Source organism: Ambystoma mexicanum, chromosome 2p, assembly GCF_040938575.1.
Source record: "Ambystoma mexicanum isolate Mex_15411 chromosome 2p, UKY_AmexF1_1, whole genome shotgun sequence".
Taxonomy (NCBI): Eukaryota; Metazoa; Chordata; class Amphibia; order Caudata; family Ambystomatidae; genus Ambystoma; species Ambystoma mexicanum.
Window position 1 is genome coordinate 564,724,232 of NC_090923.1, and position 26,599 is coordinate 564,750,830.

At 48.2% G+C, this 26,599-nt stretch overlaps 1 protein-coding gene across 2 annotated transcripts in view; it reads right to left on the reverse strand.

Moving 5' to 3' along the window:
- CACNA2D2 (calcium voltage-gated channel auxiliary subunit alpha2delta 2) overlaps nucleotides 1–26,599 on the reverse strand; it is a 2,156,122-nt gene that overhangs the window by 456,633 nt on the left and 1,672,890 nt on the right. For both annotated transcript variants that reach the window (XM_069644058.1, XM_069644057.1), the window contains exons 7-8: nucleotides 12,170–12,301; nucleotides 10,874–10,931 (exon numbers count right to left, since the gene is read on the reverse strand). In XM_069644058.1, coding sequence (XP_069500159.1) covers nucleotides 10,874–10,931; nucleotides 12,170–12,301 — 190 coding nt within the window. The remainder of the gene's footprint in view (nucleotides 1–10,873; nucleotides 10,932–12,169; nucleotides 12,302–26,599) is intronic.

A 26,599-nucleotide genomic window follows, 5' to 3' on the forward strand; every position in this document is an offset into this window, starting at 1 on the left:
ACTAACTAGATGCCTTCGGGCCCTAGTTTGTGCTTTATAAGTACCCCCACATACATACATAAAATTCCCATAGACCTCATCTGCACTGACTTCCTCAGTTTGGAGCTGGATCGACGATGTGTATGTGGAACATCTTGGTGGTGACAGCTCGCTTTACTTGGTCTACGCAGCCCTTTCTCACTTAAGATTAGCATGCCACCACAGTTGCCCAGGTGTTGTGAGAATAATACTTCATGTGTAGAAATAATACTACATGCTCTGTGGTTGGCTGGCCATGATTAATTCTGCCCATGGACCAAACTTTGAATTGCCACTCATTAAGCAGATGCTGGAGCTGGTTGGCATCAAGATCACCTGTGCGACTCTGTACTACTCTCTGAGAGATGTTCAAGTGAAGAGATTCAATCACAATCTCTTAGCGATGCTGGGCACCCAGAGGCCTGAGAAGGCAAGGCAGAGGCAGCATGTGCCTACCCTGACCCATGCTTACAACTGTACAAAGAATAATGTTGATGGGTTTAGGCCGTATTACTAGATGTTTGGAAGGGATTGCCGACTGCCTGTAGACTAGGGGTGTTGCTAGGTCTGAAAAAGATCCAGGGCTATGCTAATGTCGGGATTCAGGGCTAGCTAGCCTTTTGGTTGTAGCCCCTGAGCTTCTATAAGGGGCTACAACCAAAAGTCCCGGGGATATAGCCCCTACAGCTCCCCCCTTCAAAGCAACTCCTCTGCTGTAGACCTGTGCTTTGGAGTGTTGGCAGATGGAATAGGCAGCAAGAGCTACACCAGCTATGTGAAACAGCTTAAACCTCTACTAGTGAACGCCCATTCAGCTCTCCCAGGCTGCTGCAGAGAAGACTGCAGAGTGTAACAAATGCTGCTGCAAGGCAAAGGTCAGGTTGCATGCTCTTCAGCCTGGTGATTGAGTATTGATCCACATCCTGGGAAAGAGCATGGAACAAGCTGGGTGATAAGTATAAGTGGGAGTCCCAACCATTCATCATAGAGCCCCAGTAAAGAGAGCTCCCTGTCTACCGACTACGAGAAGAATGACGGCTAAGGATCACAAACTTCTTGCACCGGAACCACCTACTCCCAATCAGGAATAAGGTCGAGTTGGTACCGGCGATAGACAGAAGAGACCAATGACCTGACAGCAGCGACTGCACGCTGACAGGCCAGAAGAAGAAAACCCTTAGTTGGTTCAATCTCTGGAAGCTCCTCAATTTACTGAGACAGCGAGTCCATCAGAAAGCCTCCTGGAAGCCAGTGAAGATGCCAATGGTGAGGGCGATAAAATACTCTTTTCTTTAAATCTTTTTTGTTTAATGCAGGAGCTGTTTACCCCTTTGTTATGAAACTATCAAACCTCTGGTGTACAGGGACTGATGTCAAACCATCTGATTACAAAAAGTCTGTACACCAGCATTTCTCAGACTGTCTTTCCTTGTGTTGTGTATTTAGCCTAACCTTGCTTTTTCTTTATAGAGCACTGGGGTATTCCTACACCTTTTGCTTGTACTGACCCAGTCCTCGTCATAGTGTGGCACACCCAAGATGATCCAGGAGCTCAGGTAACTGGGGATGCCTTGAACAGGCAAGAGGCAGGATTAAGTAATAATAAAGCCAGAAAATTGTGTTACCATGCCTGCCTACACCGGTTTCATGCCAAGTGCAATTAGAACCACCCCCCACTAAACAGAGTTTGCTGGAAGGCATTAGGTTAGGATGGCTAAGAGATGGGCGGTGCTGGGAATGGGAAGGCGCAGGGATTTATTGAGCGATTAGAAAATGGCAAGGTGTTTTTGACGAGTAGGGTCTTCAGGTCTTTCGTGAAGTATAAAATGGAGGGTGCCAGCCGGGTCTGATATGGTAACTTGCTCCAGAGACCGGGTGTGTAGCAAGAAACAGCATTCATTATTTCTACTCGGCAGTTCTTTTTCCCAGTCCAGCAATGTCATGGCTTCTGATGGTTCCTGGTAAATGATACGTTTCTTGGCCAGGTAGGGTGGTGTTTTGGTTATGACTGCTTTGTAAGTGATTCCAACCTTAATATTGCCGACCCTAGTGGGTCTAGAACGCATGAATCTAAGGAGATGCAGAAGCATCGACAGGGGCCACTAGGCGGCCACTGGTTTCACAATGGAAAGCCCCGGCTAATGTGCTTAGAGTAATGAAATGCAACATCTGTTAAAAAAACGAGCGGTACAAACAATGTGTGGACTTCACTCTCAAATTAGACTGTTCATAACCCCAAAAGACGAGAATTTGTGTCTGGATCCTTTGGTGTGGGGATTACTTGACGCAGTGGTGATGACGTAAATGTAGTCCCAACCTCATTCCTGGAACCATCAGCGACCCGCTGTATAATGTTCAGGGAGCATTTGCACAGTCTTTGTGCACTCGTTCTCTAGAAGACATGCACTTGGCTTACAATCCAAGTTTTCTTTTCACCGCCTCTTTGCTGGTAAAAGTATAAGGAACAGTCAATAAATCTGACATTTTTTAAATGTTGACAGAAACGTCTTAAAAATGGTAAATGTCAAAAAGTTAAACCTCTGAAGGGGGGCGGGGGGCGTAGTTCTGAGTCTGGCAGAAAAGAAGAACTATTCATGGAGATTGTTGGTAGGGGTGGTGGCGCAACCGCGGTTACACCATGCCTGCTGCCCTAGAAATATTTGAAGGTGCCAACCGATGTCGAAAGAGTCAAGTAGGTGCTACTCTAAGAGTATGACAAGATAAAGTTATTCAATTACGAGCCAAACAAGCCTGGGCACCTTAGCACCCCCCCCCACCCATCATCATCATCATGCAAGATAGCATGGGAATCTGATCTCTGCGGTAATAGAAGTGTGTGGCGGTCTTCATATTACAGCCATATATGAAGGCTCAATACTACTGCGGCACAGTACTGCCTGGGGAGGATGGCAGAGGGCCTCATCTTTGAGGACATCCCATAACCACTCTTCCTTCCTTTAGATCACGTTGCCTCCTCAAAGAAAGAGGGGAGGGAGCAAACAATCCTGCAATGACAATGCCTTTATCAGGCTACGATGTACCTGGCCTTGCAAACTTTCAGGATGACATATGCAACTTCTTCAGGCGGATCAGACGGGACTGATGTCGCCCTAAACGCTTTCAAACAGTTTCCAAAAAAAAAAAATACATTCTTTTTCGTCTGCCTAACACTGTGGCACGCCCCCCCTTACTTCTCGTCTTTTATTCTAACCTACAGTGTTGCTGCACACACACCACACGACTCAAATTCCTTGCCCCACGCCCACTTCCCTCCTATCAATGGGCCTCATTACGAGGTAGCCATGGTGCTATTAGTAAAACCAGGCGTTAAGGAAGGGACCTCGGAATAGGGTGGTATGGGATTACTGGCACCGGTGTCCTTACCGGTGCCGGTTATCCCTTACCACCTACCTTGTAATGAGGCCCAATGAATCACGATCTTTAGAGGGATGGGGGAATAACTTGCAATATTTTCTATACACTGGGCTACCGGCTATCGCGAGGGAAGTCTGCTAAGGGTTTGTTGCAGATACATTTTGCATACAACTACATTATGCTATTCCACCAATGAGAGCAGACTTGAGAGAGTGGATTCCTCCAAGTGAAGATAGTGCATTGGTCGCTGGCCTGGCCATGGATTAATATCGGAAAAAGATTTACTTAGATATTTACAAATTAGATTCAAGCGAGTGTGGTAAGAAACGTGGATGCTCCTATGAGAGGTGCGGGCAAACTTAGGCTCTTCAGATGTTATGGATAAGGATTTCCATCAGCCTTAGTCAGCATAGTCAATGGTGAGAGATCATGGGAGTTGTAGTCCAAAACATCTGGAGAGCCGCAGGTACCAGACCCTTGCCCTAAACACACAAGTAGGGGACATGTGGTTTCACGAGTCGATAGGAACAGGATTTTTCCGAACACAATATGGAGAAGTCATGGCAAACAGCCAATGTTATGTTATGTTTATAGTTTTTTTGTAATGTACCAAATTAGCACTGTAGCAGTTTTAGAGTGCCTAGGCATGTTGGTGGAATGCTGTACAGTGCCCACGCCAAGGGTATCCTGACCTCAGTGTGTTGAAAAAAGGAAAATGAGCAAGAAAAAAACATGGGAAAGTGGAAAATAGCGGTATTACCCCCAAAATATTGTATATATAATGCCGAATGTGCTTTTACTGCGCACTCGGCATGATATAAAATTGCAAATCCGAAAATACCGTACAAGCAGAAGGGTCATGCGGGGGTGTGTCCCCCACACACCGAGTTTGGTTTTTTAGGATTCAGGGGTCGCGGGGGTGTCCCTCGCATCAATTAAAAGGCAAGTGGTGGGTAAAACAACAAAAACCGAAGAGCTTGAGTTGCAAAATGTGATCAAGTCGGATTCGCAATGTTGCAACTCGAGCTTTTAGGATTCGTTCTTTTAACGTACATCCGGAAATCGATGCTATGAACCAAGGGAAGGCGTGATGCAGTGGGGAAAACATATTTTGCCATAGCCTGTGTCCATGTCAGTCCTACAAGGTGCACCACAGTTCTGCAAAAGAAAGGAGGGTGTGCTCTTGAGTGCTCCGATACTTGTGCTGGGTTGTGTTTCCAGTGCAAATTCGGAGAATGTTAAGTTAGGACACAAATGTACCTTTTTCCAATTATGCTGGATTCTCTTCTTCTACACATAGAACAAGAGTGCCGGAAAGAAACAGTCCATCCCAGATACCAAGGGGACGTGCGCCTTTACTAGTCCCCTCTGTGTGCAAGAGTGCTGCTATCAGTGGACTTTAAATAAACACCATTAAGATTGTCAATGCTAGTAGGACATGTGGGGGTGAAGTAACACGTCAGTGGGCAGGGTAATGAGCTTGACCTCTGTACCCTTCCACATAGACTACCAGTCAAGTGCATGTCGCAGCACTTTGAAGGTGCCGCTGAGTGCCGGTAGAAAAGTGCTGCAAAAACTGGCCAACAGTAGGTAATGCCGGCACAAATGTCAGATTTCCTGCTTTGCTCCTCTTCATTCTTAAGAGCCATTCACTTGTGAGCATGAGTGAGTTGTCTGAATCTGACTCCTGATCTGCTCAAGTGCTGCACTAGTGAATCTGGCCTTCTATACTGGGGGGTATGCATTAGAATTGGGACTGCTGCAAACCGGCTTCACCTGGACGCACGTCGCCATTAAAGAACCCAACCCGCTATGGGGTAACACTGTGGGTCCTGAACTGCAATTCTGACGCATCTGCAGCTATATGTGTGCAGAAAAGGGTTAAGAAAACCGGGAAATGAATGGATTTCTGTGTTCTATAACACACGCATCTTGTGATTTGTGTACGTGTGCTTGCCTGAGACCAAAAATGACAGCCGTCATTAAAACAAGCATTGGCAATGCCAACAGTTTGGGCTTTTGTGTAGTCATGGGAAAAACATTTGCCAGGCAGTGCCTTAGTGGTATTAACTGGCCATCAACGGTAGCAGCTGCAACATTGTGCAAGTACCTGGGAATACACTATCAGTGCTCGGCAAATGTCTAAATACTTGGCCAATACTTGTTTTTAACAAGACTTCAGTGAAGGACATGCATAGTTCTTATAAATTGAGTCGCTGAAGGCAGACCTGGTTAAGACATTTTTATTACACCAGTAGCATGTTTACAGCTCCAATTAAGTCAGTGGGTATCATTCTAACTATGCCGGTCCGGTAAAAACGGTGCTGGTAAGTTTACCGGCACCGTTGTTACCGGACCGGCCCAGTAGAACTCTGCCGGCGGGTGCCATCTGGCCGCCAGGGTCAGAGCTGGCGGGCAGAACAGCACCAACCCGCAGAGTTTCACGGAAGCACTGGTACAGTTATTGGTACTTCCGTGGTCCCCATTTCCATTGAGCCCTGGGAATGGGGATTTTCTATTGCCGGCAGCTGACTTCCCGGAACGCAGGGGTTGTAATAGTGTTTCCGGCAAGCCAGGCGCCGGTAGTATTCACAAGTCCAGTGGCAACCTGCCATTTTTACCGGCACAGTTACTGCCGGACTTGTGATGAGGCCCAGTAACTCTCAGAAGGCTGCTTTGAAAAAACACAAATAGGCACTTCGAGCACAAAGTTTGATGGTGAGGCTTGCTAAAGCTAGTTCAAAGAAATACCAGGGGGATGTGATCTGGGCCGGAAGTTGGTGACAATGGCCATACAGATAAGCATGGCTATGGGCAGTCAGTGGGTGGGTAAATAGCCAAAAAACACCTACAAGCTTTGTGTTCCTCTTCATATGCCATTTCTCCCTAGCTGTGCCATAATGCAATAGCCTCAACCTATAGTTGGTGCATTACCTAACAGTCAAAACAAAACATGCCAGGAGTCATTAACCAATCAATTACCTTGTAGTGCACCTGTTTTAAGCAGATTTTGTCTGGCACCCGAGAAGCAAGTGGAATTCCATGGATATTATCATTCCCACACGAATGGGAAAACGGCCTGGTGAACATTGCTCTGGGGCAGGGTGTCTGCGCCCATGGTGAAACACCCCACGGGTGCAGGGGTGCCTCTCGATTTATTTTATTTGCATTATTATTAATATTTTGTTTGTATTTTTAAAGCACGCACACAGCCCGGGGGCATCGAGGCGCTGTTACAGGAATTATGTCTCTTAGTTGTGTATTTATAACGCACTTAATACCCGGTTGCTAGGAACAGGAAAATGGAGCTGTGCACCAAGCATTGGAAAGGGTTTTCTCCCCTTTTTTGTACTCATCTGCACACACCAGCATGAGGCTCAACCTCAAAGTGATTGACAGAGCTCAGTTTGGGTGTGTTTAAAGAAGCTTCCAGAGCACCAGACACAGTGCATTTGTATAATCCCAGGGTGGGAAAAGAAATGGCTATGAGGGATTTGCAAGGAAGATGGTAAATTGTAATGTATAAATCAAGAATTACGATAAAGACGTAAATTGCTAAGTGGCTTACATCAAGGCAATCATAACGTCACTGCTCCAAGCACTTAAGCACTTAATTGACAATTGCTGCAGGTGTGATTGGAACACCATGACAGAGTACAACAAAGAAATACTCCCATCAAGAAAGATGGAAAGGGAGAGATGAACAGAGGAAGCGAGCATTAATCTCAAGGAAAGTAAGGAGGGATTCAGGACAAAGGAGCAAGCAGGAAAGAGGGAAACAAGAAGAGTAGAGCTAATCACAAAGGCAAATTTACTATCAAAGGTTGAAGATGTGAGACCGAGTGAGAAAGAGTTAGTTGAGAAAATGGCAGGCATAGTATCATCAGATATGATGAAGAGAAAATGAGAAAAGTGAAAACGAAAAAAGTGTAATCTTGGGAGAGAAGGAACAAGCATTTTCAAAGCCAACCATTTGGGCTTTTGTGTATGTATGGGATAGAAATTTGCTAGGCTCTGATGTAATTGTACAACCTGGCCATGAGATTGCAACAGCTGGGAAATCAAGTGACTACCTGGGCATATGGCGATACTTGGCAACTGTCTATCTACTCCCTCAAGCCAAAACGGTTTGCTTTGTCTGTTAGTTTGGGCTATTAGGTCGATATCTATACCTTGAAAATATTGCATTAGAGTACAGTTTGGGAGAAATGGCATATGAGGATGGACAAACAGCTTGTAGGTCTTTGGTTATGTGCCCACGTATTGACTGCGCACTGACATGCTAATCCCGATGGCCATTCCCACCCAGTTTCTGCCCCTCCCCGCCCAAATCACCACCTCATGAGAACTCTTTGAACTCACTTTAATCAAGCCTTACCCTCAAACTTTGCACTTGAAGTGCCTGCCAGTGTTTTTTTCAAAATAGTCTTCTGAGAGGTAATAACTTCATTGCAGTTGTAAACCCAATACTGGTGTAATATAAATGTCAACCAGGGCTGTCTTCAGCCACTCGATTCATAACCACTCTGCATGTCCTTCAACAAAGTCCTGTTAAAAACAAGCATTGGCAAAGCCAACGCTTTGGGCTTGTGTACAAGTTGTTTGGCATTTCCTGTGCACTGCTATTAGATGCCCAGGTACTCGCACCATTTTTCACCTGCTACCATCAATGGGAAGTTAATACCACTATGGCAGTGCCTGGCAAGTGCCTTTGCCATGCCTACAGAAAAGCCCAAACTGCTGCCATTGCCAATGCTTATTTTTAACAGGACGTCAGTGCAAGGGAGCTATAAATCAAGTGGCTAAAAGCACACTGGGTAAAGACATTTTTGTTACACCAGTAGCCATATACAGCTGCACTTAATCCATTAACTCTCAGCAGACTACTTAGAAATAAGGCTGCCAAGCTAAAGCTTGAGGTCAGTGCTTCGCAAAGAGATTCCATGAGAATGTAATTTGGGCAAGGAGAGGCAAGCAGTGGCTGGGACTGGCCGTAAGGATTAGCATGGCCATGCGCAGTCAATGGGTAGGGTAATATCCAAACAATACCTACAAGCTATGTGCCCCACCTCACATTTCATCTTCCGCCTTCCTGTACTCTAATGCAATCGTTTTGGTTCTAGGTAGCGCTTAAGCACCACGTAATAGCCCAAACTGAAAAACAAGAAGAAGAGAATAGCAAAAGACAGAACAAGGAAGAACAGAAAAGCGACAGAAAGTAAGAAAGATTATAAAATCACAGGAATTATGGAAAAATAGACCAAGTGACAGAAGACCAAAAAACTGAAAATCATTAAACAAAGAGACATGTTGAAAAACAGAAAAAGTATGAACTTTGTTTTAAAAACAGAATAAGAAAGGAAGAAAGAGCAGTGAATGAAGAGAAATATAGAAAAAAAAGAAAGTGGTGAAAGGCAAAGTGAAGAGAACGTAGAGAAAATTACAGTAAAAAGGAAGACAGACCAGAAAAGATAGACATTGGAGAATTGGGAGACTGTAGGAAGACACAGGAACGCAAAGTAAGGCAGAGAATGAAGGAAGGAAGGCAGGCAGGCAGGTACAAACGGGGTAATTCCAAGTTGGGCGGTATCCCAGCGGGAAATCTGCTGGGATACCACCCAGCGCCATTAGCATTACCGTACCTTGGTCCAGCGCTGTTAACAGCGGATCACAAGCTGGGGTTGCGGGGTAAATCCCCATTTTGTGTGAGTCCATGGGATTCAATGGGACATTTTCGGTGCAATTACTGCAGCGGTAATTGCGCTGAAAATGGGCGTGATGCCGGTGCATTCACCTCTAGCTCAGAGCTGGAGGTGAATGCCCCAATTTTCCCCCATACTCAGGATTCCGCAAAACTCCTGATGAGGCCCAATGTGAGCAAGGAATATAACGGAGGACTAGTGAGGAGAATGGGAGGATGAAGAGAAAGTAAAGATGGGGAAAATGGCGGATGGGTGGAAGCGAAGGATGAGGTGAAGGGAAGCAAGTAAGGACAGATAAGAAAAGGAAGGAATGTGAAGAAGGAACCACGTTTATAGGAGAGAAAGGGAAATACACGAAGATGGAGTGTAGAGTGTGCAAAGAGACAGAGTGGGTAGAGGAAAGTCTTGCCTGGAGAGGAAGAGCTAGGACACGAAAGGGATGGAGAAAAGGCGGGAAAGTAGCTAAGAGAATACCGAGACCTGTCAGTCTGACTCCTTTCTTAAAAAGCTGCACACGAGACGCATTTGAGAAAAGTTAATAATGAACGTAGAATAATTCAAGACAATTAGCAGTGATGGAGAGGCCATTAGTCCTCTAAGGTAGAAGGGGGCCGTGGTCACGTGATCCATAGCTCTCAACTCACACGCTTTTGGCGGGTGTCACCCGCCTTGTAAACAGCTGACTCACCCACAAGCCTCATGCACGCCCATTCGTTTCAATGGGCCGCTCACCCGCCAAAAATAAAATCGGGTGTTTTCACCCGCCTTTGCGACATAAATGGTTGAGAGCTATGCGTGATCTGCATGAGCGTTGAGGCCCGCAGCTACGTCACATGCCTGTGACACTGCCTCGCCTTGTGGGCGCTCTTTCTCTGCGCGGCTAATGCACACGTCCAATAATGGGTGCCCAGCATGCCTCTGGGGGCATGCATCCACCCACACACGTGGCCATGCAGAGAACACGCCAGAACACGGACAGATGCATCGCATGGAACTGCTTGTGCGGGGAGGGGAGTGCCTTATGACCTAGATGAAGGTTGCACAGATACACGTGGCAATGTAGTAGCACGGGAAGGAAGGGGGAGGGAGGAGAGTCACGTGTACACCCTGTGACTACTAGAAAGGCAAGGTAACTAGACAGAGCGCATGTGACTATGGAAGAAAACCCCAGAGGGAGATTGAAAAGGGGGCGCGGGAGTATGAGAGACAGCCGACTACTGCAACACTGAAACAGGGAATGTGCGTGTGTGAGAAAAACAACACCTGAAGGAGAGGGAAGTGGACGAGTTGTTGGAGGGGATGGGTGGCGACTGCCGAGGGAGAGTAAGGGATGGTGAGGGCACAGCAGAGGCGGCTAAGGGCGCCTTCCCGGCTTGTGTTATTGTATCCATTTTCCAGTGCCAGCCATGTGTGAAATGAAAATTTGACAGAGTTGGCTGCTCTCTGCTCAGAGCTGCAGCATCCCAATGCAATCCTGGAGGATATGGATGCGCAGGGAAGCAGGCTGCAGGCAGGCGAGGGAGCCGGGCAGGGAAGGCAGGGAAGGGATAAGGGCAGGGAAGGCATAAGCAAGTGGCAGGGTGGGGAGGAGGAGAGCAGAGAGGGCCTCTTGGGATACTATTTAGAGGTGAGAATAAAGAGATGAGTAGACAACACAGGGAGACACCTGGATGCAAATGACATGGCATGAAGCCCCACCCCCGAGTGATCACATGGTGTCTTACCAGGGCATGACATGGCATGAAGCCCCACCCCCAAGTGATCACATGGTGTCTTACCAAGGTCTACGGCGGACATCATAGAGGTCAATCTTATTGGGGGCTCTCCACGGAGTGGCTGCAATGAAAACACAAAGTACTTATGAGTCGTTAGTTAACACACGATGTGACAAGTATTTATGTGGGGGCTTCAATGAAGAGACTCGACAAACAGCAGGGGGTGCTGAGAATAGAACTGGGAGAGCCCGATGGGACCCAGGCTGGCTGCCCGGGTCAAAGCCTCAGCCAGTTAACTACCCAAAGCAGGGGCTGCCCATGAGCCCAGCTGGCTGCCGCCTTCAACAAATGCGATAAAAAAAAGAAAAATCGTGCTGTGCTTGACTTCCGGTTTGGGCCGTCTGACTTCCTGTCCTGCCCCAGCCACTCATTGATTGGCTGGGACAGGCCAGGAGAGCTTCTGATCTGACCATGCAATCACTTGCCGCGATTTCATAGGTAAGTGAGAACAGAGTTGGTAGGCAGTGCCAACCAACACTTTGTGCTCCACTAGGGCTCGCTCCCCTTGCCAAGCACTTCACACCCCAGCCATCATCCCCCAAAATGCTGCTATCCCCTTTACCTCTCCCAGCCCCCTCTCAAAAACACCAGTGTTGTCCCTGTACCCCAGTCCCCAGCCCCCTTTCTTGCCCCAGCACTCTTAAGCCCCTTTACTTGCCTCCCCCCATTTAGCCCCTTTTGTTGCCCCTCGGTCCCCTTTATCCCCTTTTTGCCACCATTTGCCCCTTTTCTTGCCCCAACCACTTTTATCCCCTTTTCTAACCCTTTTATAGACCGTTCGTGCCCCTACTGTTGCCCCTTTTCCAGTCCCTTTTGCCCTTTTTATTGCCCCTAGTCCCTTTTAGCCCCTTTTCTAGCCTTCTCTGTCCCAGTTTCTAGCCTCCCTTGTCCCCTTTGCTTGCCCCCTTTGCCCAGTTTCTCGTTACAGGCCTTTCTATACCCATTTATTGTCCCCTTTCGACCCTATTGTTGCCCCAGTCCCCTTTATCCCCTTTTTTTGCCCCCCATCCCCTGACAGACCCCTCCCCCATCCTACATGGCCTTTACCCCAGCATGGCTCGTGATTGGCCCTAAGAGCAAGGCCAGACCCCGAGGCTCGCCCCAGGCTCAGCCCTACGCCTGAATTCTCTTGCTCTCCAAGATTTAGTTGATAGAAAAAGGGGGTGCACATGCACAGTAGAGATGCGTGCAGAGGTGGTGACAATGAAGACATGGCACAAAACAGTGGCATGGAAGAGAGCTCTGGTCCTGCATTCCTCTTCGATGCACCTCCATACGTCATGCGGAAATTCAACTAACCTGGGAAATAGCGGGTCACGCCAGTGGCACTTCCAAACACCTGCCAGAGAAGAGATGGGTCTTCCCTCCGGTTCCGGATGAACACATCCTCCAGGGCTCTGGTCCAGTTTAGCTCATTCAGGATAACCGTGGCTGTGAAATAAATGTGGCAGGCATTAGTTAGCCTTGGTATCTCTTAAAATGAAGAGATGACATTATATGAACAGGAGAGATAACACACACGAACACAGAGGGCTTTCCTTCCTCTAAGTAGGTAGATGCCTACACAAAGTAGGTGTGATACTGGGCACTGGTCTGTAAGCCCCAAACACCTCTGGTGAGGGCCAAAGACGATTCTTCTTAACCTCCCTGGAGCCCAGGCATACACAACCCTTAAAATATAGTACATTAAAAAGAGGTTTATAAGGAACCCTGATCCACATTTTCCTAGCAAGGTTTAACATACAGGCTGGGCACTTTAAAAGGTGGATAAACAAGCTCAATCTAACCCAACCGAACGGATAGTGCCGCCGCATATTCCCATGGAATTACCTGGCTAGATAGCAAATGCTGAGCTTTAGGGGGAGGGTAGGAGGAGGGACCCTCCCACCTGAGGCTTGGCCTACAGGAAAGACCGAGCAACCTACGTATGCAACAAGGTAGCACTGGGTCGTTACTTAGAGCCTTGGTGGACGTCTCCACCTTTGTCTAAGGGCACACCCTTCTGTGCCTGCTACAATGTCCGATATGATTAAGAATGTGAATGTGGATTCGTTGGCTAGTTGGTATTACCTCATGGAACTCAATGTGTGCTTCCTCTTACACCCACCATGTAAGGACTTTGATTCAACCCTGGCACCGTATTCTAGACAAACTGTAACGTCATCAACACATGTGCATGTTACAGAAAGATAGGGTAGAGTGAAACCGAAGCCAAGCAGAACAATTGGCATAGAATATATCAGCACAATATTTGCACAATAATATATACAAAGTCAAAAGAATGCAATGACTATTGATATTTAAGTGAATACATTTTATTATAAAAATACTATCTCTCAGGTCACGCATCTTGTAGTAGGCAAGCGACTTGAAACCTTAACAAATTATCAGAGCTAAAAAACAGGGACCAGAGCTGTTTCTTGTCTTCTAGGTCCTGGAGGCATCTTGTCGAGGGTCCCCAGAGGTCAGGTAAGTACTTTCCCTCTACAATTCCCGACCAGGAAGTCCTTAGTGTCCTGTGACCTCCAATGAGCAGCTTCCTGGGTGCTAGTGGTCTCAAATGCTGTAGGATTCGTCCATCGAGCAGCCCCTTCAAGTATTCCATTGGGATGGTCAGGGGTAAAGGGCATGGTCAGGGGTAAAGGAAATTTGGGAGCCATGGCAGAATCCAAAATGGTATAACCCTTCTGTGGACAGATGCTTCCCTCTTGCCTACTCTACCTCTGCCCCCTTCCTCTCTCTGCCTACATCAAGGAGTCTCTGTTAATTACCATTCTTGTGTGAGCTCTTTTGGCGTAGAAAAGCATGGCCTTTAAGCACCGGACCTCTCCCTATCACTTGGGGCAGTTCCTGTCTTCCTGGAAGGTGCAATCCTTTCTCAGGGATGAGAAAGTCTTTTGCTGGAGCCAAGCCTGAATGGTTTGTTTTGGATGACATGACACTCAGTTCCAGAAAGTGAATACACAGAAGGCCCTGTCAAGCAGATCACTAGGAACCAAGCTGATAATAAAATGATACCAAGTGATTTTGCTCAGCATAACTGTGGATTCCGAGAGAACAACTTGACATCACCAGACATGGCTTATATTGAGATTTGCCATGTTCCGCCAGGTTATCAGGGCCCACAATGATGGGATTTAATTTGGATCAGGACATCCCACGGTTAGGGTAGGTCCTGGTGTTGAAGGCTTGTGCTCCAGCAGTCTGTTGACACAACATGCACATGTCACTTTGTCCTTTGTCGTGGCATCTGGCCAAACTACAAGGCAGCTGCAGCGGGTGGGGGGGGAGGGTCCCAGTAGACAGACCCAGCACATTTGAATGCTTGCACTATACTTTTCAGGATGGAGCATTACTGAAAGCGGGGTCAGATTAGAAGAACCTTCGATTAGAGGTGGATCTATCTACATTGTTTTATTGCTAAAAATATAAAGCTCAGGATATTATGCCCCCCGCAGATGGCATTTCCCCATCCTCTCTGAAAAAGTCAATATAAGTTTTAATTAAGAACACATTTCAAACTCATGTGTTCCATTGGTCCTTGTTCATACATGATGTCAGAAGTGGGATCCACGGAACTTGACATAACTGTTTGACAAATATGCTCTGTCAAACAACCTGTGGGACCATCAAATAGGATGTCCTCCTCTTCCAAACCTTTGAAGAACTAGGAAGAAAGACCCATCATCCCCGAGTTAAGGTTCTACTGGTTAAGCGAACACTCCTTGACCCCGACCAATAGATTGCCCTGGGTCAGATGATATGAGAGCAATAGTACCTCCAATTGCTAGGTTCCCAGGAAAGTAAAATGCCTTATCAACTCACATATACAAACCAAGGAACTGCAGGGAAGTTGTGGTCAATGTTCTCCACCCTTAAATCACTTATTTGGAGAAGGATTTAGGATCTCTATGATCCGGAGGAAACATTAAAAAGGACGGAAGACCCACTGACCCTCGGTGTGAAAAAAATTCCGCTAGATGATCGGGTGATGCGACATGGAGCAAGGGGCCCAAAGGACCCCCAAGCTGCCTGAGAAACAGACACCTTTAAGTGCAAGGAGAGAGTTAATTTGGGGAAGCAGGGAAACAATAGAAGAGGCAGATCTCTCTGAGCCAGACCAAAACACAGCAGACAGAGACGTCCTCCCAGTGACCAAAGACACAGGGTCACCATTTAACCCATGGGTGCACAACTTACGGCCCGCGGGCCAGTTGCGGCCCGCCATGCTCTTTTGTCCGGCCCGCGAGGCACAAAGACTTTCCTAATGGAGGGCGGCCCGCGGCCGCCCTCCATTAGGAAAGTCTTTGTTGTCTTCCGGGCCGGACAAAACACTGGCCGACATTGGCTCAGCACACATGCACCACGTTGCTCCTACGAGCCACGTAGTGTGTGTGTGCTGACCCAATGGAGGGCCAGCACTATGGCTGTCGTGGTCCATAAGGCTTGATGCCGGAAGGCATTTCAGCCTTGGACCACGCCAGCCGTAGTACGATTCCAGCGTTCCTGCTTACCTGCCTTCCAGCACGTCTCCGGTAAGTGGTCTGTTTGCGTTTGTGTGTCGGGTCTGTTTCACTTTGTTTGTGTGTGTATGGGGGGATGGGGGGGTGTCGGATGTGTATGAATGTTGGAATTTGAATGTATTTTGTGTGTGTGTTGAGATGCGGGGATGGGTGTCGGATGTGTATGAATGTTGGAATTTGAATGCATTTTATGTGTATGTTGAGATGCGGGGGTGGGGGGGGTGTCGGATGTGTATGAATGTTTTGATTTGAATGCATTTTATGTGTATGTTGAGATGCGGGGGTGGGGGGGGTGTCGGATGTGTATGAATGTTGGAATTTGAATGTATTTTGTGTGTGTGTTGAGATGCGGGGGTGGGGGGTGTCGGATGTGTATGAATGTTGGAATTTGAATGCATTTCATGTGTATGTTGAGATGCGGGGGTGGGGGGGTGTCGGATGTGTATGAATGTTGGAATTTGAATGCATTTTATGTGTATGTTGAGATGCGGGGGTGGGGGGGGTGTCGGATGTGTATGAATGTTGGAATTTGAATGCATTTTATGTGTATGTTGAGATGCGGGGGTGGGGGGGTGTCGGATGTGTATGAATGTTGGAATTTGAATGCATTTTATGTGTATGTTGAGATGCGGGGGTGGGGGTGGGTGTCGGATGTGTATGAATGTTTTGATTTGAATGTTTTTTGTGTGCTGAGTTGGGGGGTGGGGGTTCGGGTCTGTATGGGTGCATGTTTGTGTGTGTGCTGAGTTGGGGTTGGGGGGGTTCGGGTCTGTGTGTGTGCTGATTTGGGGGGTGGGGGTTCGGGTCTGTATGTGTGCATGTGTGTGTGCTGAGTTGGGGGGTGGGGGTTTGGGTCTGTAAGGGTGCATGTGTGTGCGCTGAGTTGGGGGGTGGGGGTTCGGGTCTGTAAGGGTGCATGTGTGTGTGCTGAGTTGGGGGGTGGGGGGTTCGGGTCTGTAAGGGTGCATGTGTGTGTGCTGAGTTGGGGGGTGGGGGTTCGGGTCTGTATGGGTGCATGTGTGTGTGCTGAGTTGGGGGGTGGGGGATCGGGTTTGTATGGGTGCATGTGTGTGTGCTGAGTTGGGGGGTTCGGGTCTGTATGTGTGCATGTGTGTGTGCTGAGTTGGGGGGTGGGGGTTTGGGTCTGTAAGGGTGCATGTGTGTGCGCTGAGTTGGGGGGTGGGGGTTCGGGTCTGTAAGGGTGCATGTGTGTGTGCTGAGTTGGGGGGTGGGGGGTTCGGGTCTGTAAGGGTGCATGTGTGTGTGCTGAGTTGGGGGGTGGGGGTTCGGGTCTGTATGGGTGCATGTGTGTGTGCTGAGTTGGGGGGTGGGGGATCGGGTCTGTATGGGTGCATGTGTGTGTGCTGAGTTGGGGGGTTCGGGTCTGTATGGGTGCATGTGTGTGTGCTGAGTTGGGGGGTGGGGGTTTGGGTCTGTAAGGGTGCATGTGTGTGTGCTGAGTTGGGGGGTGGGGGGTTCGGGTCTGTAAGGGTGCATGTGTGTGTGCTGAGTTGGGGGGTGGGGGGTTCGGGTCTGTATGGGTGCATGCTTGAGAATGTGTGTGCTGCGTTGGGGGCGGGGGGTTCGGGTCTGTATGGGTGCATGCTTGAGTGTGTTTGGGGTATAGTGTTTGGTTGGGGGTGAGGGGGCCATGGGGCATAGTGTTTGGTTTGGGTGAGGGGGCCATGGGGCATAGTGTTTGGTTGGGGGTGAGGGATAGGGGGCAAAGTGTTTGGTTGGGGGGTGAGGGACAGGGGGCATAGTGTTTGGTTGGGGGTGAGGGACAGGGGGCATAGTGTTTGCTTGGTGGGTGAAGGACAGGGGGCATAGTCTTTGCTTGGTGGGTGAGGGACAGGGGGCATAGTGTTTGGTTGGGGGTGAGGGGCCCATGGGGCATAGTGTTTGGTTGGGGGTTAGGGGGGTGAGGGGGACATGGGGCATAGTGTTTGGTTGAGTGTGAGGGACAGGGGGCATAGTGTCTGCTTGGGGGGTGAGGGACAGGGGGCATAGTGTTTGGTTGGGGGTGAGGGGCCCATGGGGCATAGTGTTTGGTTGGAGGTTAGGGGGGTGAGGGGGCCATGGGGCATAGTGTTTGGTTGGGGGTGAGGGACAGGGGGCATAGTGTTTGGTTGGGGGTGGGGGCCATGGGGCATAGTGTTTGGTTGGGGTGGGGGCCATGGGGCATAGTGTTTGGTTGGGGGTGAGGGGCCCATGGGGCATAGTGTTTGGTTGGGGGTGAGGGGGCCATGGGGCATAGTGTTTGGTTGGGGGTGAGGGACAGGGGGCATAGTGTTTGGTTGGGGGTGGGGGCCATGGGGCATAGTGTTTGGTTGGGGTGGGGGCCATGGGGCATAGTGTTTGGTTGGGGGTGAGGGGCCCATGGGGCATAGTGTTTGGTTGGGGGTTAGGGGGGTGAGGGGGCCATGGGGCATAGTGTTTGGTTGGGGGTTAGGGGGGTGAGAGGGCCATGGGGCATAGTGTTTGGTTGGGGGTGAGGGGCCCATGGGGCATAGTGTTTGGTTGGGGGTTAGGGGGGTGAGGGGGCCATGGGGCATAGTGTTTGGTTGAGTGTGAGGGACAGGGGGCATAGTGTTTGCTTGGGGGGTGAGGGACAGGGGGCATAGTGTTTGGTTGGGGTTGGGAGCCATGGGGCATAGTGTTTGGTTGGGGGTTAGGGGGGTGAGGGGGCCATGGGGCATAGTGTTTGGTTGGGGGTGAGGGACAGGGGGCATAGTGTTTGCTTGGGGGGTGAGGGACAGGGGGCATAGTGTTTGGTTGGGGTGGGGCCATGGGGCATAGTGTTTGGTTGGGGTGGGGGCCATGGGGCATAGTGTTTGGTTGGGGGTGAGGGGCCCATGGGGCATAGTGTTTGGTTGGGGGTGAGGGGGCCCATGGGGCATAGTGTTTGGTTGGGGGTGATGGGGCCCATGGGGCATAGTGTTTGGTTGGGGGTGAGGGGGCCATGGGGCATAGTGTTTGGTTGGGGGTGAGGGGACCATGGGGCATAGTGTTTGGTTGGGGATGGGAGCCATGGGGCATAGTGTTGCACTCCAAGAGTGAACTCAATAATAAAGCTAAAACAGGCACAGTTAGGAGATGTACATCCTTTGCTTTTTTGAGGAAACCTGACTCAACGAAGGCCATACTCCTCTTGGGTAACCCAAACAGCAAACTATAGCAGTCCAAAATAACAGAATGTCCAATCAAGGGTCAATAAAATATATATAATTTAATTAAACAGACGATATACAATAACTAAATCGAAATAAATGATAGCAATGGAAAATGTGTAGTACAAAATGTAAGTTTGAAATGCAATAAAAATCGTTACCCCTCAAAAACATCTTTTTCCATGTGTTTAATACAAATTGGGGGTTGAAAAAGCCTCCTGACATGTCCCGCCTACCGCCCGCCCACTTTTACTTTTCGGCCCACTATAGCCCTCATGTAAGGTACTTTCGGCCCTCTGTCAAAATCAGTTGTGCACCCCTGATTTAACCTAACCATTAACTCCAGAGTATGAGCCAAACCAGAATTCTCTTCATGGTACAACTAAGGTCAAATGAGGGGGGAAAGGGACACATGGCCATTTGAACGGTTTGTGGTCCAAGAGTCTCCATCCCAGAGACTCCTAAACCATCAATGGAAGCAGGTGATTCCCAAAGCGGGTTTCTCTGCAGTTTGTTATTGATGTGTGATCCCCCAGGAAGAGGACATGACCCCAACAGGACTCCTCTGTAATGATTCCCCATGTAACCATGCAGAGGCACCCACTATAGGAAGATAGGTCAAGACGCATGAGGGACCTGGTAGAAAAGCATCCAGGGGAGAAAGGGACTCCTCAGGTACACCCCTTCCCCTTCTCCTCCACAATACAACCCTGGGAGACAGATGGCGGGGCAGAGCCAATGAAGGTGGGAGGTTTATATTGAACTAGTTGAGGAACACCATAATATACAGAACCAAAATAGTCCCATCTTTGCTTATACATGCCTACATCGGATTCCCCAGTAAAGCACCACTTACTGGTTCAATATGGCTTCAGTCATGTTAAAGCTATCATAGGTGCAGGTAGTACAATCAGTGACATTGGGGCTTGTTAAATTACTTTCATGACTCATACCGTAATCCATTAAATCCATCCCGGGGCATAAACCAGGTTAATTATGACCATCTTGGTGCAGAACAGCGACAAAACCTATCCATTGAAGCATCGATCATTCCAAATCGCCCAGAGACCCTACTGTTAGGAAACGATTTTGTACAAGTTGATGTATGGCTGTGATACACACAGACATGCTTTCGCCATGGCAGACACAGATAAAACAAACACCAAAATAAGACTATGAAGTGTTATGCCTATGGGGTACCAAATCACTTGTCTTGAGGAGGGCAGTGCAAACCATGGCCCAAAAGAGTCTCAGTCATCCAAGAACATCCACCTTTTGTTATTACAGAGTTTATACGGTGTGCTTGCAACCTAGCCAGTCGTGTATGCCTGCGGCCCGTGTACACCCTTCGCAGAAGAAGCAAATGATTCTTGCAGGATTTCCTGGTTGCACTTCAAATTCCCAAGCTTATGGATTGCAGTCCAGCATGATGACTGGGCAGCTTTCAGAAGGGACTATCACCCAGAGGAATTTCTAGAGCCACGTTCACTGGCATGGACTGCAACGTATATTCACTCTGCTGTGGATGTCTTTTGCCCTTGTCTGCAGCGCTGGATAATGGTCCGTTCTCGCCGGATTCAAGATCCGGCATCAGGTCTCTAGCCGGATTTCAGGATCTGGCTTGCTTCTGCCCCGTCAAACAACCAGGCACAGTGCACTCGCACGTGATCTAATGTGCTCTGAGTGAGCGCACTGTGCAAAGCCTGTGTGCACAGCGTGGTTGCAGAGAGCACATTAGATCATGGAGACGGAGTGGCATAGCGAGCGGGGGGCTTAGGGGGCCTGTTTGAAGCAGCTGTGGGAATTGTATGAGTCCAGCCGGGCACCTCAATGTGTCTATGTGTGCTGAGCAATTCCTGCTCAGCATGTTCATTGTCCTGGCACCTTTTCGGAATGGGAGAGGTGTCCCGCTGCCAGGACAATGCCCCAAGGAGCTCTGGACAGCAGCGAGGCTCTCACGTTGCTCTGTGTAAACAGAGCATTAGAATGTGAGCCATTAGGCACTGATGGGAGGGAGGGGGGACTATCAGCAGGGACTTTTGTCCCTTTAGAAATTGGAATGGAAGGGAGTGATAAGTGAACATAATGTTGCATGTTTTATGAAATAATGACTGTGGCTTTAAAACCCAAGGGGGATTTGTTAGGCTCACTTTGAATGCAGGATTGGGGGAATAAAACTAAAGCCATAGCTCAACTTATTTCTTTGTCAATGCAGGTAGTGTATAGTTTGTTTACTATGAAAGGCTAGTTTATTGTGTAATGTGGTTTGCTTCCAAGGCATTGCTATACATAAAGTATTATTTCAGCACATAAAATGCAAAGCAAAACCTTAATACGTATATCAGCTAAACCTGGGAAGATGTGCTCACTTGCTTAAATTGTCCCCAAAAGTGTGTGATCCTGAGCACATTATTTAATCACACTGTGTCTTATCTGCAGCTCCGTAAGCGATTCTGATTAATTTCATAGCTTATGTTAATACATCATGCTATTATAAAAATAAGCCCAGTGACTATAGAGTTGCTCCATATATAATAATAGTGCAATTTAGGTATTTTGCACAACAAAGTTATTTGCCACTTGGCTTACTTATGGCAACGTATTCTAAAGTCACTTCTAGGATACCTCCAAGTATCAAACACTGATGATGCGCTTTGCAATGTCCTTTTCTGTGAAGTCACTTCTGTTGGTGCAATCCATATGCAAATTAGGAGGATTGTATGTATTTAGAGCGCTCTATAGATGGGTTTCCTACATCTGTAATGACCCTGCAGTTTTATTTGTTGTGTTATGTGTTAAAATGCCATCTGCCACTAATGTTACCAAATAATTTGATTGGGGCAGGGTGGGCGTTTTGGGGGTGCGAATGAGACTGTATGGAATTGCGCGCGCTGCTTTTTTGGGGGGGGGGGTAACGGGGCTTTTTTCGTGGCTCACCCCTCCCACCCTTGCAATGCTGGATATTCCCCTGTCAAGGACAGCCCCCAGGTTTGCAGAGGGTCAAAGACCCTGTGACAGAGCAGAAAGCACACTGTGCACACAGAGCAGCATCCATTTGGAAAACACAATGACCACCTAAGCCCCCAGCTTTGTGGGCTTGGTAATGTAAACTGCCCTTTGCGAGCCCACTGTGCACACACACAGCAGTACATTATCCAGCCCGCAAAGCTGGGGGCTCAGTGATCATTGCTTTTCCCAAACAGATTCTGTTATTTGTAGTCTTTGGAAGATGGCTTGAAAAGTACACACATCATAGTAAAATACTCACAAATATGTGTGTGTGTGCGTATCTTACTATGGTTTGTGTACTTTTCAAGCCATGAACGAAATTGCTCAATTTTTAAACTATTTCGAACATCCCTCGATCGGAGTTCAACAGCCAGCTCCGCCCCCTCTGAAGCCCGCCTCCTCAGAACTCCACTCCACCCCCTCCCTGGCCCATGTGCGAGATCTACAGACACAGTATGTATCTCATGCGACCATGGCACACATGGCCCTAGTAGACCTGGGGCTGGCCCTGCGTGGGGCATATTTACTTCCTCTTAACCTCTGGCCTTGCTCTGATCAGCTCTGCCATAACAGAAGGGGAATACATATGCAAATCAGGCTTGGCCCCACTTCCTCTTCCGTAGTGTGTTGATCTTCTCAACAGGGGGGACATGCCCTATCAGACACTGCCATGATGCAAAGAGGGGCAACATGAACCACAGACTGAGCTCCCCTCATTGCTGAGTCGAGTCAAATGTCAGCAGCGACCACAAGTAAGAACCCAGTAAACTGCTCATCTCCAGCAGTTAGATGAAATAGACCGCAGTAAGCGTGAGCACTCCTCGCCAGTAGCAGTCTGATGAAATGCATGGCAGTGAGAGTCAGAATACTGGCTGCCAGTAGCAGTCTGACGGAAGACACTGCCGGGAGAGTGAGCATATTCCTTGCTAGTTAGTAGCACTAAGATGAAATGCATCACATTGTGGCAGCCTACTCCTCGCCAGAAGCAGTCTGACGAAAGACACTGCCGTGAGAGTTCTTGACAGTAGAAATCTGATGAAATATACAGCCTGTTTTTTTAAATCTCACGACCCGCCTCCCCTTGCGTGTTTTATGAGGTGACAGCGCTGTGTCAGAAGCTTCAAGAGGGCAATACATGCGCTTACTTTAGAATAAGTACTCTGCAGGGCCTTGCCATTTGGCAGAATTGGCCAAATAAAAAGCAAGACCCAATAGCCATACGAACCATGGGTATAAGTGACTCTCGAGGTCCAGGCTCATCCGCCTCCAACTCCCTGAGGGTCAGTCGCTTCTCCAAGCAACGCGTTGGTGGTAGATCTCTATCTTCGGCTGGGGTCTCCCTCTGGAACAGCCTCCCTGAACTTGAGGAGAACCACCTCCGGTTCCGGAAGCACCTCAAGACCTTCCTATTTGCTTCCGCTTTCTCTCCTCCTCTCCCCTGCTGAACTCCTGACTGAAACTGCACTGGTCACCTGGCTACCCTCTGATGTCGGGCCCAGGTCCCCTCTTGCGCCAGCTGCACACCTGCACTGCCTCCCAGGCAAGCCCTGCACTTGGGGGCTGTTTCTGTAGCCCTACAGTCTCCTACCAGCTCTTGACACTTGATGTCTGCACTTACCCCTGCACTTGCCACTAGCTGGCCGCACTTTTACCTACTGTTTTTATTGATTTCTATTTCTTTTTTTACTCTTGATCCTATGTACTGCACTCCTCCCTTTCCCCCGCACTTTCCCTTTCCCCCTCCACCTGCACTTGCGCGTTCTCAATGTCACCTGGCCTAGTAAAATCGTTGTCTGTCTTCCCTCTGTTCCCCCTCCCTTGCCTCGTCGCACCTTGACACACTTGTGTATAGGCGCGTAATAAATGCTGTATAATATCATATCCCTTCCAATGAGCTCATTATGGGAGCAGTACTAGTTGCTGGGGCTCGCCAGAGCTCAGCCCAGGCAGTCTCTAAACAATGCCCTTGAGCTGTTCATCTGCTGGAGCTCTCCCAGCTGACTTCCACAACTACATTTCTTCCCGCAATCATGTAAATAAAAAGATGAATAGCAATAAAGCTCTTGGTCCCTAGATGGCGCTATCAGCCATGTTCAGACTCAAAACATCAGTCATAAACATTTGTGATTAGGTAGTTTTCCAACCCATTGTATTCCAGTGGTGCCATTACAATCATTTTAATTAGTACATAAGGATAATGGATTTCTTTCAAAAGAACTGAGTTTGTATGGCCACTGACCTATTTTTATTTAATGTTCTACTTTATATTTGAATATATTTATTTTGATCAATACTTCACCGCACTTCAATTACATTTTAATTCATGTGCTTGAACACATCCTCTACAGTAGTATGTGCTGCCTTTCATTGCACGTATGAAAACTCGATTGGATCCGTTAGGCCACTCCTTTAATTGCATAGGCTGGTCTCTTTCAAAGGTGTTTAGGGATTTGAGGCTGTGCTAGACCCTTTTTAGGCCCGCCCCCAAATATTGTATCAAAACGCATTAGCGCCCCCTCCAGCCCCCTTTTTATCCTAATTAAAGCACTGGGACAGCACAGCATTTCTGAGTACATTTCTGAGTACCCACTGCAGCCGGCACTGGCTCAAGAAAAGATCTAAAGGGCATCATTCCAAGCACCGTGCTTCTGTGGCACAGGCAGTAAAGGCATGAGGCTGGGACTTAGAAGGTAGGTAGGTAGGTGTTCAAGCCCACCCACAGAGGGCAAAATTCCGGAAAAAATAATTTAGTTTTAAATTGTTGGCAGATTACGTAGTCACCCTCCCTTTCCCCAATACTGGGACAGGGTTTCTAAATTTTTAAAAAGACCTCTCGCGATGAAGGACCGAGGGTCCAATTCCGGGACAGTCCAGGCAAAACCAGGCACGCCTGCTCCCCCTGCTCCCCTGCAGTTGTTTTCACACTTGGAGCTTTGCCTTCAAGGCACCTTTATCATCACCTTCAACTCATACCTGGATCAGACAGTTCTCGCTTGCAACCAAACCCCAATTACGTTGGGAGCGCGTCAAATTCTTCAAAGTTCAAAGATGATTTCTCAGGGAGTGCCTTCTGCTTAAGGCAGACCGGACTGATTCTTTAGAAGAATTAATAAACCCGTTTAAACAGCCCATAGATGTAATACTGCTTCCAAATGGCCTTTTTATAATGCCACATTGAGTTAAGTGATTAAAGATAGACGCAGAATAGTTTTATGGCGCGAGCACAGTTTGCACTGAAAAAGATAAAAGAGACGGCAGGAACAAACAGGCGGAAAATTATAAGGAAGTGGCCAACGAATGATCGAGAACGTAGAGAGAGACAGCATTTGAAATGGGACCAACACATCAGCATATGATACAATGTGGGCAGAGTTTATCATGACGTCGTTCAATGAGCGACACACAAAATGGCGCTGAACCCTACAACTACTGGCCGCAGCTGGCGCGCGACCCTGACTTTCACTCAGCTCAAGCCTTCCTGCATGTGAAGAAACGATGCACTCTAGTCCTCTTTCTCCGCCCAGCCTCCCCTTTTCCGCCTGCATTGCCACGGACAGAGCACTCAAAACTGCTGTCTAATTTAAGGAAATAGCAGGCGGCAGATACAAATATTAAAACATGCAAAAAGTGGCAGAAAGATATCACACGCCGGAGAACGCCAGAGCGCCCCGCCACAGGGCGAGCCCCTCGGAGCGGCAGCAGATGGGGATTAATTGAGTCTGTCCCCCCAAGGCGGGGTTGAAATTTCTGCTCCACGAGGTCTCATGGGGAGGGAGCGAGAGAGGCAGCTAAAGTGTCCCTTCAGGAGGTCCCTACCCTCTCAATATTCATGATGGGCCTCGCCGAGCACGCGAAGCAATTAAGGCGAAGGGTGAGCATCGGCGTCTTAATATTTCTGCTGTTGAGGCAAAGCGATAAGCAATCCACATTCATCGTTAATCAAACCTCACTAGGGCCTGACGGAGAAGTTGCAAGCAGAGAGGTGCTCTGCAGCCGACCTGCCTCTGCATTGGAGCGCTCCAGACGGGCCCCGGGAGTGGCATTTGCCGATCTATCCATTAGAGTCACGTTCTAAGTGATGGGAGACATCTGCTGAGCAGGAGATGCTGTGCCTGGGTTTGAAGACAGGGTGATTGTCTACTATAAACACATGCTTCTTTGAAACAATGTGCGTGCAAGCATCTTGAGAAAATGCAAGTGTGTAAGCATGCTCCATGTCACTTGAGAGATGCCAATACAGTTCAGGTATTTTCTTAAGGAATAAGCACCGAGCCAAGGGTGGGGTAATTACAGCTTCAGTGGTAATGCCCTCCCCACCCCCTGGCCCCCAGTGAGTGACTTATTGCTATTCGTAACATGGCCCATTGTACTGGGGTACTAATAGTTTCTTTTTTCAGCTGTTAAACGCTCTGGAATTTATCAACTAAAAATAGGAAAAGAAAAAAAAAGATGGCTGCCATGGAACGTAGTCCATTCTCCCTTTCCATGGTGGCCATTCATAAGAGTAAACAAAGAAGATGACGGCCATGGAACGGGGAGAAGGGACTTCTCTGTTAAACTCACTAAACAAATGAAGCTACTTTTAAAAACCATGTACCCATAGAATTGTGTGTTAAGTCGAGCACACCATAAGAAGCAACTCCTTTGCTAATGTCTCCCATTAAGACGTGTAGCACTGTGACAGGTGTGGATTTCCTTAGTCCAGAACATATTTTCAAGGCTTTATTCTGTACCATGTTTAACTGATGCACCCAGGGATGTCATTTCACCAAAATGCCAGAGGGAGCACAAGTGACATCACATGACCCTTAACCTCTTATAACATCACAGGAAGTGATGTCATTTGACCCCACCCTGAAGTGACATGACAGAAAGCAATGGTACGCGACCTTTCAACCCTTGAAAAAACAGGAAGTGGCATCACAAAGCATTGTTTATAAGTACACTACAAAAAATATGGTTACGATATCACTGTAAAGTGATACACAAATTTCATACAACAATGGCTCACCATGTGTATCGTTAAT